The 18,881-nt window shown below is 42.0% G+C and overlaps 1 protein-coding gene across 1 annotated transcript in view; it reads right to left on the bottom strand.

The window, feature by feature from the left end:
• The window catches only part of LOC129174664 (probable G-protein coupled receptor 158), an 85,173-nt gene extending 66,292 nt beyond the window's left edge, over positions 1–18,881 (bottom strand). Inside the window, exons 1-2 of the mRNA XM_054766478.1 lie at positions 17,767–18,881; positions 9,630–9,735 (exon numbers count right to left, since the gene is read on the bottom strand). Of these exons, the coding sequence (XP_054622453.1) occupies positions 9,630–9,735; positions 17,767–18,605 (945 nt within the window). The 5' untranslated portion in view covers positions 18,606–18,881. The remainder of the gene's footprint in view (positions 1–9,629; positions 9,736–17,766) is intronic.

The raw sequence follows: 18,881 nt of genomic DNA, 5'->3' as shown, positions 1-18,881 counted from the left end.
TGACTGTAGGTGTGTTATTTCATGTCTACAGGGGTCTAATAATGGTAAAAAAAATCATATTTTAAAAGTTATAAATAGGTTTTCTACACTTTATGAAATTATTACATATCATTGAAATTCACTTAATGCGGTCGAGTCTGGAACCAATTAACCGCGATAAACTTGTGTAAAAGTGACGACTGTCCATCCATCCATTTTCTATACCGCTTCATCCTCATTAGGGTCGCGGGGGCATGCTGGAGCCTATCCCAGCTGACTTCGGGCGACAGGCAGGGTACACCCTGGACTGGTCGCCAGCCAATCGCAGGGCACATATAGACAAACAACCATTCACACTCACATTCATACCTATGGACAATTTAGAGTCGCCAATTAACCTCACCTGCATGTTTTTGGGAATGTGGGAGGAAGCCGGAGCACCCGGAGAAAACCCACGCGCACACGGGGAGAACATGCAAACTCCACACAGAAATGCCCAAGGGAGAATCGAACCCAGGTCTTCCCGATCTCCAGGATCTTCCTGTGTTGGCCAACGTGCTAACCACTAGACCACCGTGCGGCCCTAAAGTGACGACTGTACACAATTTTTTTTTTTTAATTATGAGGCACATTAGGTGTATTTGCAAGTATCGGTATCGGTTCGGTATCCCCGATACCAGCCAGAATTTTACTCAAGATCGGATCGGATAAAAAATCTGTGGTATCGCACATCACTGCTGGGTACCAACCTTTGCAGACCTTTCGAAAGTTCATTTAAGAACTATGGGATTTTAAACTTGGGCTTCAAAATCATTTTGATGTTGAACTGGTGCTGTAATGAGGATTTTTAATAGAGTGTCATTCAATGGCATGGAAGTCAAGCTCACCTACTTTGCTGGTCTATAATTTGTGAACACCTCTCATGCTGTGTTGTACAAATTCCAACAGTGATTCCCAGGCCAGTGGCCCCAAAATCCAGCAACTGTAGCTTCCCAGTGTTGGTCCAGCCCACCACAAAAAAACAACAATTGTTGCAGCTCCATTGTTCAGGGATGTTAGAGGAGGATAACAAGGGTACACCAGGTAGATCACATCCACATTGGAATAATGTGAATGTACTAGCAAACAAAGTCACTCTGTGGAGACTTGTTGGCCCAAACAGTTTCATAGACCATTAATGGTGTGTTTATGGCTGGTTATGTTGCCCTCAAGTTGCCAAGCATAACAATTCACACAGCTCTCAGTTCAATGAGACATAAAGTTTGAAAGCTGGGGCGCATAATCACAGCGCCCCTGCTGAACACATCCGAGAGGTGTTAATGTTGGCCAGCTGCACTGAACCATCACATCAAAAAGAGACGACACTGCAAAGTTGATGCTCCAACACATTGAGACAGACTTAACTCTTATTACTTCTGTGTGGTGTGGTTGGAGAAATGAGCTATGCATTGACTTTCCATAGGCCATTTCCGCTAACGGGGGATTTTTCGTGAGAAAGACAAGAGGAGAGTATATATAGAGATGTCTTTGTTTGTGTAAGCTGTGTGTGTGTAAACTCTTCTACTCGGGAACCACTGCACACAGAAAGGGTAAAAATTTGGCAAGACATGCAACTGTACTCTGTTACCTGGGCTTTTATTTTTCTGACAAATACACCACATGGTGGCGCTGTTATTAAACCCTCAAAAGCCGAACTGACTTGAATTTGTTTCACACAGCTCAATGCGCTCTACAAAACGTCCACTGTGACTTTTGAGTGCTTAGCTGAATCGTCACAAAATTTGGTGCACACCTGAAAGGAACTGACATGCACATGTGTGTAAAATTTCAGCAAGATTAGTTAGAAAACATGACCGCCATCAACCAAAACGTCTTTGGAAGGGCATGTCCGTGACTTAGCAACTAATTGCTCATAAGTCACTGACTATCTGTCTCGTGATTGTACAACTGTGACAATATCGCTTTTGCACTCCTTTTCAAAATTTTAAGACCACTTGAAAAATTGCAACTATTTACATGTTGCACTCTTGGATCTGGAGGTTCCAAGTAGAGCTTCAAAATGCAAAAAGAAGAAATGGGGGTGAGACAAAACATGTTGGACTAAGCTTTATTGCAAACAAGCATTAAAGTAAAATAGGCTGTTCATCAGCTGATCATAGCTCAAAAATCCGTGAAACTCCCCTAAAATAGAAATGAAATAAAAAGGAATGAGTATCTGCGCCATTCTTGTTAACTCAAAAATTAGTTTGGGCATGCTTGTTGCCAGTGTTTCCAGGAGGCCAGTGGGAATGTTGCTCCAGGGTGTGAAGATGGCTTCACGGACGGCATCCACTGTCTGGAACTGATGCTCGTTTTTGTAAACTTTCCTTGCCATCCATCCCCAAATGTTCTCAATGGGATTTAAATCAGGGAAACACGCACACAAGAGTGACATTCCTCTGGAAGAAGTCTTTTGTCAGGCGGGTATTGTGAACTGCAGCGTTGTCCTTTTGAAAAAGCCAGTCATTACCACACAGACCAGGGCCTTCAGTCATGAGGGACGCCCCCTGCAACATCTCCACATAGCAGGCTGCCGTTTGACGCCCCTGCACAACCTGAAGCTCCATTGTTACATTGAAGAAGAAAAGCACCCCAAGATCATGATGGCGCCCCCTCCAGTGTGCCATGTGGAAAACATTTCAGGTGGGATCTCCTTGTCATGCCAGTAACGTTGGAAGCCATCAGAGAATTCAACTTTCCTCCACCTTTCAATGTCCCATGTTTGGTGCTCTCCTGGCCAAACGGGCAATTTTATGGTGGTGAAGAAGGAAAGGCCTTTGTTTTTTCTTCTTAAAAGCCTTCTCTCGCAGATGCCGTCTGATGGTTATCGCACCGCACTCAGCATCAGTAACAACCTTCATTTGGGCCAAGGATCGTCCCGTGCCTTGACGGACAGCCAATCGGATTCTCCGGCTCTGTTACATTCCAGCCCGCAGGCTCTTATTTCCGTGTTCTTGCTACCTTCAGACTTCCGGGAGGTGGGCGCTGGGCGGAGCCACGAGCTGCAGCTACAATCAGTCTGGCACTATTTAACGGCAGCCCTGTTCCTAGTGTGTTGTCGGAGTATTTTCTTGCTACCTTGCTTATATCCCGCTGTGCTTTGTGTTTCACATCTCCCAATTCCATTTGTCAAGTGCTATAGGTAAGCCTTTTTGTGTTAATGTTGCCTTGCTCTTAGTTTGTATCCTGCTTGTTGTTTTGCCCCAGCAGCGCTTTATTTTGTTACTTTGTTTTGTTTCTGCGCTCCTTTTGTTTGGGTTTTTTCACTTACCGATGTTTTTTGTTCTCTTTACGACCATTAAAGTATTTTTGTGAACATTTATGATTGCCTGCGGCTCCTGCTTCCGGGGTTCGCTGACACTCAACCTTCAGTCTCAAATGTCTTACTGCGTCCAACCTCAGCAGCAATGGCGCGCTGAGAGAGGCAGTGTTCAAAGAGAGAAAGCTTTTTTGCCTTTGCCATCAAGAGATCATGACAGTGTGAATACCTGACAGAAAACAACATTGAATCAACATTTGTGCCAACAATTTGGCTTTTAAAGGCTGTGGTCTTGAACAGAAGTCCCACCCCGCTATTTGAGAAGCACCAGAGAACCACAGAAAGCATTAAACTGCCTCAAGTAGGAACAAGCTGAGGGAAGAGAAGTATACAAAAGGCAAGAGGCAGAACTGACACGATAATGAGCTCATCCGCACATTAGAAACAGCACTGCAAGCGTGAGCATGTACTGAGGTTAGACGATGAGGATTAATTATTTTTCCACAGTCGTCGTTTGCCTTAGGTGACCCTTTATAACAGTTAAATAAATATACTCATGGCTTTGCAAGTTTTGAATGGTATCAGGCTCGAGCTTCTTCTGGGCCGCCCTGAGAGATGACCCTGCAGATGCAGTTATACGTCTTAATTAGCCCAGTCAGATAATTCAATGATCCAGCCAGCGACGAAAAATTGATTACGCTGTTATGAAATCATCATAGTAATCTGACAAAATATCTTTGGCTGTTCATAATATTGGAATAAAGGACTGTGCGGCATGAATCTCGCCTCCCACGTTGCTACTCAAAAAAGATAAACAACAGTGATGACTCAAGCTGGCAGTGAATCACCATGTGAATGTGCCAAATATGGCATGTGTTAGGAGAATCATCATCATCACAGAGTAAGAGGCGGCAAAATGTGCATTGTTGGCATGCATTTTTCTGAGGCTACTCACTCCTCAAAGCCCACTCCCTCATTTACTGCTCATACACGAAAAGCAACCAGCCAGCCAGCCAGCCAATAACCAATCTGCATTTGTTGCAGAATACCTATTTTATATTTACTAATAAAGGTCAAAGGGGGAGGCAGGGAGACGGCACGTGAAGTCAGAGCGAAAATGCTGCTTACATGCGCTGTTCTCGCATGTGGAAATTGTTCAAATAGGGATTTTGGTAAAGGTTATTACTAAGATAATCCATCATGAAGTGGTAATGTTCAAGAAACAACCAGAAATTACAGAGAAAGGTGGCTGCTGAACTCGTCTCTCTTGCTGAGTGAACACGCTCGAGTTTGACTGACGACAACAAGAACACTTTTCAAAAAACAAAGTTAAAATATTGTTGGGACTCCAAAATGCTCATGAAAATGTGCAATGCAGAAAGAATTCCCTCACAACTGACAACTGTAGATTTGTCATTTCCTCATACCGCTTCAGCTAAATCAGGGGTGTCCAAAGTGCGGCCCGGGGGCCATTTGCGGCACGCATTCTAAAAATAGAATTTACTTTCAAAAAGTACAAAAGAAAACAATGAAAAAATCAGACGGAATTTTACAAGAATAAAATCAAATATTAAGAGAAAAAAGTTGAAAAAGAAAAGAGCCGTAAATTTAGGAGAATAGCGTAACATAACGAGGAAAAATAGAGTAATTCTAGTCGTTAGACAATTCCAATTTATTAAAAACTAATCTTTTGGTCGGATTGTCTTTATGTTCACTAAACAACCACACACAAGTAGTGTTTTGAAGATAAAGTTGTTCAGTGATACTTGAAAAAGTTAGTACGTACCCCACAAAGGTAATATCCACTTCCCCGTGGGACAAAAATGAGCTCCAAACTAACCGCATTGCTTGTTTGTTTTAAAAACATAATTTCACTGTGGTGAAAAGTCACTTTGGAGTCCGGAGATGAGAAGCTAGGTGGATAATTCTAGCTTGGTAGCTGGCTAGCTAGTTAGCTGCGGACAACTAGGCAAAGCGTGTCAAGAAAGATGCAAGAAAAGTGGAATATCAATAGGTTTGACATGGGAGTGATCAAACACGCTGGCATGGATTGGTGTAGTCTGTGTCAAGCTGTCAGACTGAAACCATTGGAGGTTTTACAGACTAGTGTTGATTCTCACGGCAATACGGACCATTTTCGGCTCAGTACGGATGTCGGCAACCCAATGTGACACAGCACACATGCACATTCATGTCACGTTTCTGTTGTCATGACATGAATTGTCATGTCACCGCCGCATGGCGATCGTTTCTTGTGATCGCCGTTGAAAGGCATTTATCGGCATATGCCGATCACGTCTCTTTTAAGGAAATACTATACTAATCGGTGGCCGATCCATCGGATCATCCCCAGTAAAAAAGTCATAAATATGAGAGGAAAATTTACAAAAAACAGTTGAAATAGCTGGAAACTTCATTTAAAAAAAACAATTGGATTCTAACAAGAAAAAAGTTGCAATTTTACAGGAAAAACCCGCAATATTATGAGGAAAAATAATGTCAATTTAGTAGCATTGAGATTAAATAATAAAGAAAAAATATGTTGTTGTTTTTTAAAGTAGTCATAGGTAATTAGGTTGGGGAAAAAGTTATAATATTATGGGATAAAATGTAAATATTATGGGAATAAAGTCCTAATATTACAAGAAGAAATTTAAGAAATCAGCAAAAATGGGGGAAAAGAACAGCAAACACTGATGTTCATAGTAATAATAGGCTTTTTCACCTCCATCACAAAGCTGAGATGTGATGTTTTCTTGAAATATATATAACTTCTTCGCCTATCTACATGTGCGGCTTTACAAAATATCAGTGGCCCTTGCATCCTTTCATTTTTCACTATGTTTGGACACCCCAGGTCTAAATCCCCCATCTGTATAAGTGGCAAGTTATTCAATAAACACCATAAATATACTGCCAAGAAAATAGGATGGAAAAGTAACACACAAAAAGGGGAAGAAAGTCTGCACCAGCCGTACATTGAACCTGTGCCGGAAAGTAATAAAGTTACACCTAAAATGCTCTCTTCATTAACTCTAAGCTACGAAAACACACATCTTCACTTGTTTAAAATAAATATTTCTAGAAATAGACTAGTGTTCTGGCAGAGCGATACAATCTAATAGCAAATATGAACCACCCATGTCAATTGCAGGCTACTGGGAAGCAACCTAACAGGGTTGCGATTGCATTCTTTCATCAAATTAATATTCATACGCTACACCTCCACGGAAAAACACAGCGAAACGATGAAGGACACATACCACAATGTGTTCATGCAGACTGACTTGGTGTCAAAATGCAAACAGAAATGTTAGAAGCGCTACGTCTGATGGAAGATAAGCTTGTTTTCAGCTACTTCATGTCTTTATACAACACACCGTGCACACTCAAAATTGGAGCAAATCATTTCAGCGGCATACAGCGTTATTCACATTACTCTGCCAACCATTTTACAAAGATACTGAGCGTGTATGTGGCTGTATCGAAATGTTTGCCCCCTCATCCGAACACGTGGTTGCAGCCCAGCAGCACTGTTTCTCACCTTGTGTAGCCCCGCACCACCACCAACACAAACCAAGAAATGGGGAGGGGGCGCACAGACAAAGAGCATGGTCAATTATTCAACCCATCTTGATGCAATCCATTACGCTACATTTATTATACATCACATGGCGAGCGACATGCCATCCACGCATGGCCGTCTACAGAGCCTCTCCCTCCCTGATGGAGTCACAGAGGCTTCCCGCACTACATCACGTGAAATTCATTGGCACCGACATGAGCGTGGAAGCTGAAATGCAGGACCCCACACAAACTGACGCATGCAGACTGAACACACACGTTCAGGGGAGCCCACACACACTGACACATGCAGACAGAACACGGGTGGTCTAACAGGCGACGGATCGCTGCCTCTCCATCAACTTGGAAAGTGTCAAACATGATATATAGCCTGTATATGTATAGCCATCCCAGCAGCGCATTTACAGTATTCAAATGAGATATGAAGTGTTCATACCTGGACTGGTAGCTTTTAGTATTTTTGTGTACTTTTGTGTTTACCTTTATATCTTACCTTAAAAACTATTTATTTTGCCTTGACTGATTTCCTTTTTTTTTCAGTGCAACCCCCCGTGTGTGACTATATTGTTATATTTTTCTTTTTGGAATAATGTATTAACACATTTTGCATAAAATCACCCAAAACCCAAAGTATCAGACACATTAAATCGATAACATCATCTTTTTACCACCTAAAAACATTGCCAAAATCAAGGGAATAGTGTCTAAGCCAGATTTAGAGAGACTAATCCATGCCTTTGTCTCCAGCACACTAGACTACTGCAACGGCCTTCTCACCGGGCTCTCTAAACGAGCTGTAAAACAGCTGCAGTACATCCAGATTGCTGCTGCTCGAGTCCTGACTAGAGCCAGGAAATATGACCATATTAGTCCAGTACTCAGGTCTAAGCACTGGCTTGAGCCACATGAACGATCTCGAGCTCTGAGAAGCTTAGGGAGGGGTCTCCTGCGGGCGCCCAGAGTCAGGACTAAACACGGTGAGGCTGCGTTTCAGTTTTATGCTGCCAAAATCTGGAACAATCTTCCAGAAGATGTGCGACAATCCTCAACTTTGGCAACGTTCAAATCCAAACTGAAAATTTGTTGTTTTATCGAATGATTTATGAAACTTTACGAAATGATTTTAGAATGATTTGATGTTTTTATGGAATGATTTTATGATGTGATTTTACTCTTCTTTTCTGTAAAGCACTTTGAATGACTTTGTGTTTAAATTGTGCTCTATAAATACACCCCTTACACAATGTGGCCCATTCCAGGAAAAAAAAAGCTTTTTGTCCACCTCAAGGAAGCTGAAGACAACATCTGTGATCATCGAGCGGGAAAACCTTTCACAGCCGTCATGTGCATCTTTGTTAGCTCTGCAACTAAATGGCTGTTCACGCTTTCATTGATTTATGATTGATTTATGATGATTGCTACCACTAGTAAGGTGCTGTCATTCCCCGTTTACTTTCGGTGTGAAAGCGGCTGCCGAAATGTGACAAAATCAGGGTGAATATTATTGATCATACACCTGGCTTTGCTTGACCAATTTTTCACCATTTAATGACCTGAAGTCTGCATTTTCATGGTGAGTTGAAAGGGAGTGAGGGCATCATTATGCTACGCTGCCTATGATACTGCCCCGGAATTTTCCGCGTCTGCGAGTTGAGACACTTCTGAGAGTTCAAATGAATTTTCATTTGTTGAAAGGGCGTCTTCTGTTTTGAAATGACGCAAGAACGTGAAAAAGGCTGTAAGAAGTTGTGTTTTATTTGCTTTTATTTGCTGAAAATGACCCATAGTCCTGATTTTATCCGACAGTTTTGAGGTTATACAGTTGTCCCTCGCCACAAACATAGCTCCCTCACTCTATCGCGTTTTTTCAAAAATTAATTAATTAATTAATGATCATTGTTTCATGGTTGACTACGTCCTATTTTTAGTAAAAAAAATATTGAAAGACAAGTCATATGTAGTATTCTGGTCACTAGGAATCAGTAATGTCACGTTGATGAATTAGATTAGATTACCTTCACACTGCATGGAGTCAGCCATGGCATGTCCGACATGACAAAGTGAAAAAAAGTTCTCCTCCTATTGTGTGTGGAAGTGGTATGTATTTGGCTTCTTACTTTGTCATTCTTCCCCGTTCCGTTTGACACCCTTTCTTAATTTTTTTTTTTTTGAAATGAAACCCTTTCTTAAATTTAGAATAAATACACTGGAGGCTAACAAGTTACCTGGGTTAGCTTGCTATGTTTAAAGCGGCGGCCGTCTGTTGTTTCCCTGCAGTGATACCGTAAGGCTGCGCATTAGAGTTGCACAATGTGGTGTAAAGAAAGAATAATAGTGTAAAGGTTACTACAGGGGTAGTTTCATGTCTACAGGGCTCTAAAAATTGCTAAAACCCAAATTTAGAAGGTCATGAACAGGTTTTCTATGTTCTAACTAGGTAAATATTCCATGTATAATCCTAATTCTGGAACCAATTAACCGTGATAAACGAGGGACAACTGTATAATCTTTTCGAAGAGTCTAATAACTTGCATCATCGCTGATCATTTCTGAATGAACTAACACTTCTTGTTTGGGTTTTTGCTCAATTAGTTGAAACATTCAAGCACAATCCAAGCAACGAAGAGCAGGTCAATGACACGCTTCAGAAGGAAACTAGCGGCAACACTTCACTGAACAAAACCTCATTGTTGCAATGGCATACTGAGTTTTAGTGGAGTCAAGGGTGTAAGAATGAGTTAACAGAGAAATGTGCTACTGCACTTACTTGCATGCTGGTGAGGTTGCAGCGATGTGTCCCCGCAAACCAGCCGCTGGTGGAGCACTGGTCAATATCCACATCCTGCAGGTTCACGTCCACACGGACAACACCCCTGCCAGGTGGAGAAGACAGGAGAAAGAAAGAGTAATTAGGGCTGTGTAAATGAAGTCAAGGCAGAGAAAAGATGTGGCACAGCAGTCGTTAAGTATGTGTGAAGAATAAAGTGTTGGAAAAGTAAATTAAACGGTATAGAAAGAGCTATCCCCTCGAGAAAGAAGGTCAAGAGTGTAAGTGGGAAGGAAAGACGGTTTGGGGAAGAAGTTAAGACTGAGGAAGATAAAAAAAAACAACCTTAAGCAGGGAAAAAACGTTTCAATATTATAATATAGCGTGTCAGTGATAGTGTAGTGGTTCACTCGGCTCAGTGAATGTGATTGGGAAGGGTGTTCTGTTTCTACAGTGGTGTGGAAAAATGTTTGCCCCATTCGTGATTTCTTATTTTTTTGCATGTTTGTCACACTTACTATAAATATTTCAGATCATCAAACGACTTGACATATTAGTCACTGACAACACAACACAACACAAAATGCAGTTTTTAAACCTAAACCTAATAACTGGTTGGGCCACCCTTAGCAGCAACAACTGCAATCAAGCGTTGGTGATAACTTGCAATGAGTCTCTTACAGCGCTGTGGAGGAATTTTGGCCCACTCATCTTTGCAGAATTGTTGTCATTCAGCCACATTGGAGGGTTTTCCAGCATGAAGCGCCTTTTTAAGGTCATGCCACAGCATCTCAATAGGATTCAGGTCAGGACTTTGACTAGGTCACTCCAAAGTCTTCATTTTGTTTTTCTTCAGCCATTCAGAGGTGGACTTGCTGGTGTGTTTTGGATCATTGTCCTGCTGCAGAACCCAAGTTGGCTTCAGCTTGAGGTCACCAACAGATGGCCGGACATTCTCCTTCAGGATTTTTTGGTAGACAGCAGAATTCATGGTTCCATTTATCACAGCAAGTCTTCCAGGTCCTGAAGCAGCAAAACAGCCGCAGACCATCACACTACCACCACCGTAATTTACTGTTGGTATGATGTTCTTTTTCTGAAATGTGGCGTTACTTTTACGCCAGATGTAATGGGACACACAGCTTCCAACAAGTTCAACTTCTCGTCAAGTCTGATGCTTGTGTGTCTCCCAAAATATCACAGTAACATTACTGACACTCAGTGACAAGTGTGGAATACTACATATCATCACAACGTCTTTCAATGCTTCTTCTGAATGCCTCATATTTGTATTTTACTTCATTTAGCCATTTTTATGTATGAAAGTGCTTACTTTAGGCAAAAAAATGTCATATTCAACCACAAAAGCGGCACGATTTATTCATTCATATAGATATGATAGAGTGAAGCCGCGAAATTTGAAGCGCTGAATGGCGAGGGACGACTGTAATGACTTTAAAAGGATTGAATTTTCACACACAAGAGTGTAAAATAAATATTCCTTAAAGCCGTCTCCTTCATTGAACGGTGGTCTTACCGGATCTCAAAAAAAACCTGCCAGTTATATACTGTACAACTTCACACCACAATCCTCCCTCTACTCTTTTTCTCTTTTGTGTTTCAGTGGATGAGTCTGACACCCGCTGTCTCCATCTGCCTGCTGGGAAGTGGAACAAACAACCATGGAAAGAGGCTTTCACCACCACGTAGCCTCTGTAGTACACAGCCAGACAGAACGAGAAAGGATGCGTGTGTATGTCTGTCTGTGTGTGTGTAACAGTCAAAGCTTGATAACACTAAAACCATTCACATCTGACAACTGCATCCACATTTCACATCTTTATATACTGTATATTGAGTTCATTTTTTAAATTTAATATACTGTAGCCTGAGCAGCCTGTAAAAAAAAAAGAAGCAAATTGCACAAGAATGGGAAGAAAGGCTTAATCCTTTCTGTCCAGACTTGCTATTTTTAGAAACATCAACACAGCGCTGAGATGAGCAGAGGACGCAGTTAAACACAAAGGGCCCATAGCTCCCGTGAACATGAACCGTGAAAGAGTTCAGTATTATGGTTTGTCATTATACTGCAGTGCATCTTTATGAGGCCCACTGCATCATTACATCATCAATTTATTACATTTTATCCAAAGCTGATTTGTTAATTGGCATTTAATTCATGTTTTAATGTATTTTATTTGTCTAAGCTTTTACAAATTACTGTATGGCAGGGGTGTCCAAAGTGCGGCACGGGGGCCATTTGCATCCTGAGGCTGTTGTTTTATTGGCCCGCTGGACAAATATAGCTTAACAAGAATTTTTTTTTTTTTAATTTAAAAAAGAGGAAAAAACAGCAGGAATTGTATCAGAATAAAGTCAATATATTAAGAGAAAAAGTTGGACTAACAAGAAAAAGTCATACATTTACGAGAATAATGTTGTAATATTATGAGGAAAAAAATCTTCATTTTAGCATCAAGAAGTTAAAACATTAAAGAAAAAAGATGTTTTTTTTTTTATTATGAGAAACAAAGAAAACAACAAATAAAGTTCTAATTGGTTGCGCAAAAACTTAGAATGTTATGACAATAAAGTCTAAATATTATGGGAATAGAGTCAGAATTCTGAGAAGAAAATTTACAAGAAGAAAGTTGAAACAGTTGGAAAATTACAAAAAAACCCAACAGAAATTGACAAAAACAGACGTAATTTTATGTGGATATAGTCAAAATATTAAGAAAAAAAAGTCATATTCTAATGAGAAAAAAGGTCACAATTTTTTTTACCAGACTAAACTAATATTATGAGTAAAAATAATGTAATTTTAATAGCACAGAGTTGAAATATTAAAGAAAAAGTACATTATTTTATATAAAGTCGTAATATTATGAGAAACTAAACAAAATAAAATAAAACTGTAAATCTTTTAAATGATGTTAGCATGCTAACAGCATGTCAGCATTGGTAATATGCTAACATTATCATGTTAACATTTAAGCAATTTTCATAGGTTTAAACCGACACAAAGACTAAGCGCTATTATGCTCGGTGATAGCATGCTAACAGCTAGCATGTTAGCATTGCTGACATAGCATGCTGACATTAACATTTTATCTTTTTTGCTATTTTCGTCTGTATTACCTTACATAGACACTTAGCGCTATCGTGCTAGGTGTTAGCATATTAGCAACATTCGACAGCGAGTGCAGCATTGCAGTTTGGCGTCAGCATTGCCAGCATTCAGACGCAATTTCACCCGAAATTGCACATTCTAGTATTAATATAATAATCCGATTTTTTTTTTTTAAAACAACAGCAAAAATGGAAAAAGACCCAATTTTTAAACTCATAAAAGGGTTTTTCAACTATATCACAAAGCTGAGATGCATTTTTTTTCGTGAAATATGGCTAACTTCTTAGCATATCTACATATGCACGTTTACACAGTATCAAAGTGGCCCTGGTATCCTTTCATTTTTCAGTATTTGACCCCCGGTGGAAAAAGCCCTATTCATACGGGCCTCAGTGGCCATATGCTGTACACTTGTACATCCGTTATTATTTACTCACATAGTGTTATTGATTCTTGCACCTCTCCTTGTCATGTGAGAACCCCGGGTGTTTCACCGTGCAGATTTACAACCCACTCATGCAAACGCCACACTGCGTAGATGCATTCAGCAGCACGAATCTAACAGTGGCGCTCAGATGCTGTGCATGAAGAAGACATGCCCAGCTGTGTTGTGACAGGAGAGCATTTTAAATGAGAAAGGTCTACGATTCCTTCTGCACCATCTGTTTTCTTCTTTCAGTGCTACTTTCACATTTGCATTTAGATCACATAATAATGTCCAATGTGGGTTGTCATTATGTGTGTAAATCTTAAAACCCTTTATAGCTAGTTTGGCTGCGGGACCCACCATCACCCCTTAATGACAAGCAGCAACGCAAATTGCAGAATTGTTTCAACTCAAACTTGCAGCAAAACAAATAGCACAGACAAGAACACGAAGTGCATTCAGGGCGGGGGGTTTTTTGGCCCACGCAAAGACCCGCAACCCAGCAGTTGAGAATCACTGCTTTATAGGACACTCATTGAAATACTGGGACATACGTTTTACAAATATTATAGCACATGGAAGACTTATCTACCAAAATGTTAATCATCATCTTTATAAAGTGAAACCTCGGTAAACGTATGCCCTGGTTAGTGTGTTTTTTCGGTTAACGGCAAAAATTTACGCCAAGATTTTGCGCGTACACTTTCCAGTTAGCGTACAATGTGCCTTGATATTAATACACTGCGTGAATCCAACTGTGTTCTTAACCGGAAGTCGGTTCCGTTGCCTGTCTATGATGTCAACAGTGGTTGACACTGTAGTTCTTTGCTAACTAACAGCTACAGTGTTCCCTCGCTATGTCGGCGGTTCATCTTTCGCGGATTCGCGTTTTTTTAAGTGCAATTTTGCACAGGAGTAAAATACTACAACAGGAGCAATGTGTTTCAACACTACAGCCGAACGCCGCCAGGACGACGCACATCAGAGGAGCGGATACGGTGAGTCACTTCATAATTTCTTGCGTCCAAGAGATTGATCATTAAAATTCCAACGGAAGACTTAGCAACTCGTTGTCTTAACACTTGTTTTTTTTAACTGTGACGTCCACATTGCAGACAACGGGGGCCTCCATGGTGTTTACAGAAAACCCACACACACCAATACCTCCTCTTTGACCCGCACCACCCACTGGAACACAAACTGGGTGTTATCAGAACCCTACAACACAGAGATGGTAATGTTCCCACCAGGCTATAGGCCAAAGAGAACCCGAGGGAGGCCCTCAAAAGCTGTTGTTCACCAGCTGACCGTTTGTAAAAAGTGCATCTCGTTCCAGAAGGAACCAAAGCAAGGTGGATGAGGAGGAAAAGAGTAGCAGACGGAAGAACATTAGCATGCCGTATGTCTCAGGACTATCTAAGAAGGATTCTTAACAAACACAACATACCAGTACACTTCAAACCTGCTCACACTTTGAGACAGACGTTGGCACAACCCAAAAACAGGACACCTCATACCCTTGGAGAACAATCTGGTGTATGTTGCCCAGTGCAGTGAGGAATGCACCGATTTTGACATTGGGGAAACCAAGCAGCCAGCTAACTCTTCAGGCCAAGACTCTGCGGTCTACCCGCACCTCAAAGAGAAAGACCTCTCTTTCGAGGACAAAAATGTACACATTCTGGACAGAGAAGACAGATGGTTTGAAAGAAGAGTGAAGGTTGAAAATAAGGATGTCCAGATCCAATCTTCAGGATCAAGATCGGCTGCCGATCCCCTGTATTTTGAAGGAGGGAGTCGATCCGGTTGCCGTATCACGTTCGTAACTCTGAGCCACACTCCAACATGGTTGCCACCCGACTCCCGCCACCCACAAGAAGACGAAAGCGCAACACCACCATGTAAACATGTCGGCGGCGTACCGTGGTGGAGTTAGTTTCACGTTGGACGTTTGGCTCCGTAGCTACAGCGGTAGGTCCCCTCACTGCGCCCGGACTGCTGTGTCATGGTGGCCATCTAGACATTTCAGGTATCATTTCAGGTATTGCCACCCCTGTGTGAGTAATGGTCTCACCTTAGCCACCACAATGAAAGATTTCTGGCTCTGCCACTGCCCGCACAAGAAGTACTGCTCTAACCACTGGTTGTTTACAATCGAAACCGTCAATAAATTACTATCGCGCTGAAGAGAGTTTGTTATTCTAAATCACACCACAAATTGATCTATAACCATGTCAAATGATGTGTCCTATCCTAAAAGTATTTTGGATGGCCATTTTTTCCAATTTTGTCTTTTATTGGATGGATTTTGTATTGGATTAGGGACCTGACTAGACTTTGTTACAAATCCAAACAATATTGTTGCTCATGCTGTGTCGCAAAAACGTACATTCAGCAATACTTTGGTTACATTCTTTTTAATGCATTGATCGGATCGGATCGGTTTGGCAAGACTATAAAAAAAAATCAGACCGGAAGCTGGAAAATGTGGATCGGGACATCCCTAGTTGAAAAGCCATCTGTGAACAGAGGGGCCGGGGGCTCCGACACCATCTTCCTCCCACATACAATGCTGTCCTTTCATCCTTTTCTAAAAGATTCAGTTACAGCCACCTTGGTTTCAGGTGGGTCCATGACCATCCTTACAGCTAACGAAGGTGGTACCACCCAAACGGCCATCGCTGGCAGGCAGAGGCCCCACTCCATTGTATCCTAACAACGTTATTTGACAAATTAGAGGACAAATAGATTGGCTCTTGCACCAAGCTCTCGGACTAGAGCTGTCCTATCTAGTATGACTAGTGTGTGTCCCACCTAGTCTTTGAGCATGAACTGATGAAGCCTGCTCGGATGAGAGGAGAAACGTCTTCTAAGACAACCTGAACAGCGCAGTTGCGATCGATTCAATGCCCTGGGAATCCAATCCAATCCACATTATTTATGGAGCCCATTTTATAAACAGTTCCCAAAGTGCTGCACAATGTAGTCAAATAATAAATAAGTAAAAGTACCAATTATTACAGTAAAAACTAATAAATCAAATAAAAACAAGAGCATTTAAAACATTAAGACATTGAAAACAACAATAAAAACAATAAAAGTAATAAATAAAATAAATAGTTAAAAAAAAAACAAAAAACGAGGACAAGTAAAACCAATTAAAACTAAAAGAAAAGAATAAGAGATACAGAGGACCACACGACTCACGGCGAGTTAAAAGACAGTAAATAAAAGTGGGTTGTAAGACAAAACTTAAAGCATTCAATTGTGGGGGCTGTTTTTACATGGGGGGGGATTGTTCCACAGCCCGGGGCCGACGACAGTAAAGTCCCGGTCTCCCCTTGTCTTAAGTCTCGTCTTGGGCACCGCTAGTTGGAGCTGGCCTTCGGACCTCAATGAGCACACTGGAGTGGAGCATTGCGGCTTATTCCAGAGTAAAGCGCATTACAGTAGTCCAGATGTGACAAAATAAAAGCGTGCATGACTTGTTCCAAATGTTGCAAAGATAAAAAATGATTTGATTTGAGATGAAAGCTGAAGATGATAACAGCAGGATTTTACAACGGCGTTGATTTGTTTATTAAGCTTAAAATCACCGTCAAGTATGACGCCAAGGCCGGTGGCTGTAGGACGTGCATAGTTTTTGAGGTCCAAAAGGGTGCCGCTTGCCTCATTGAGCTTGAAGACATTTTCAGCCAACCAGACCTTGACGTCACTTAAGGACTCGAGAAAGGGTGTCGGGGGGCATGATCATTTTTTGTGACTGGTATATCTGCATAAAAGTGATGCCATGCTTTGTAAATATTGTGCTAAATAGGATCATCAGGTACACAGCAAACAGGATGGGCCCAAGAATTGATCCCTGGGGGACTCCACAATCAAGCGTGAATATTCACAGGCATCATGCCACATGGCGTCGTTGTCAACAACACATCTTCAATGAAGCTGAAAGTAACCTTAAATGGTCATTTTTATCCCTTTCATTCATCATTTACATGCATTTCGAATTCTTTTCTGCATGTCAAACTATAATTGTAAAATATACTAATGTGTTTTGTGTTTACATTCGGGTGGGTGTGTCGGCATGCCCCCCACTCTAAGGCTGTAGAAATGTATCATTTCGCCCGATAATCCGGAAAAAAATCTATTATAATGAAACATGTACAATGCAAATGAGTTAAATATTTAATGGGGGTGAGTTTAATTCATTTAATGTGCTGTAATTTATTTACAGTAGTGCCAATTCAATGCTGAAGTTATCTGAAGGTATTTTTCATGTTTAGGACGATGCTACCCACAGACTGAATGAATAATACATCAATGTATTGTAAATACATTAAGCTATTTTTAAAGTATACTGATATCTATTATAACGGTGAAACGTTTTCAGAAAAAACGTGTATGTGGTTTTGAGTACGTTACTTTCTTTGGGGGGGGGGGGGTGCTAGAGTGATAATTTGTAGTAAAATGAGCTGTGCTCTTTGTGCTGTAATGAAATTGAGTCTCAGATGTTAACTTCTTTGTGTTAAATATATATTTGCACATGGATGGCTCTGATGCTCTCTTCTTCCTCTCACCTGAACTCTGGTGCAGAATCCCTCCTGAGTCCATAGAAGCCAGCTGACAAGGTGAGAAGCCAATGGGGCACAAAAGCCCCATGTTCGCACTCCAGGTAAGGCGCAGACCACTTAATGTGGTTCTTGTCCAGCAGGTAAACTCCAGCCTTGGGATCAGATCTTCTTCTGTGCGTGTGTGCTCTCCTTCCATCCCTAAACTCGTTGAACCACTCGGACTCGGGGCTCCTGCTCCTCAGCAGCCGGTGCGCGGAGCTGGAGAGGTCCTGCAGCACCACTTCCTTCTCGGTCCTGGTTGCTTGCAGAAAGACGTGAGGGCTCGGCGTCGGCGCTTCCCCGTGGAAGGTCACCACAGCTCTGTGGATTTTGGGGTCCCCCTCGAGGATGCTCCGAACCAACGCGTGATACCAGTGCAGGTCGCGCTGAAAGGTCTCCTCTCCGGACCTGTTGGCCTGCAGGATCATGTTCAAGAAGTTGGTGGCGTGCGTCATGGTCTCCAGGATGCCGTGCAGCGAGTAGTGGGAGGCGACGTGCAGGCCGCCTCGCAGGCTGCTGAGCTCGTACCTCCGTGAGCAGTTGACCTGCCTCAGCGCCGAGGAGTCGCCGCTGTGGAGGAAAGCCGTCACCACCCTCGGGAGGTCCTCCTCGATCTTGTGCGCTACCACGGTGCGCTCGGTGGCCGGCAGCGAGTGGTAATAGGTCGGGTGATGGGGCGGCTCCCTGTTGATGACTTGGGTGCCAAGCACTGTATTTTCGTCTCGGTCGATGTCCGACCACTCCACATATCCGTAGTTCGAGCCCAAAACAAGCCCGGTTTGTAGGAGCAAGACCAGGAGAGCCATCCTTCCTCTTCAGCGGCACGGAGGAGAAAGCGCTTGGACAAGTGTGGCGAGCATAACCAACAGCACGACACAGCACAGGAGCACACACAAGAAAAAGAGCCAACAAAAATGTCCACTTTTCAGTCACAGCGCTCAATGAAAATCAACCTGATTCCTCTTCAATGCGCCATTCATTCATTAGGAGCGACCACATCCATGGCAGAAGAGTAAAAGGAGGAAGGAGTAAATTGGTCTCCAAGTTCTGTCATTTCCCTCCCCTCGACAAAAAAAAAAAAA

The sequence above is a fragment of the Dunckerocampus dactyliophorus genome, chromosome 2 (genome assembly GCF_027744805.1).
Source record: "Dunckerocampus dactyliophorus isolate RoL2022-P2 chromosome 2, RoL_Ddac_1.1, whole genome shotgun sequence".
In the NCBI taxonomy this organism is placed as follows: domain Eukaryota; kingdom Metazoa; phylum Chordata; class Actinopteri; order Syngnathiformes; family Syngnathidae; genus Dunckerocampus; species Dunckerocampus dactyliophorus.
Note: the sequence above shows the minus strand (reverse complement) of the source record. Positions and strands in the feature narration are given on the sequence as shown.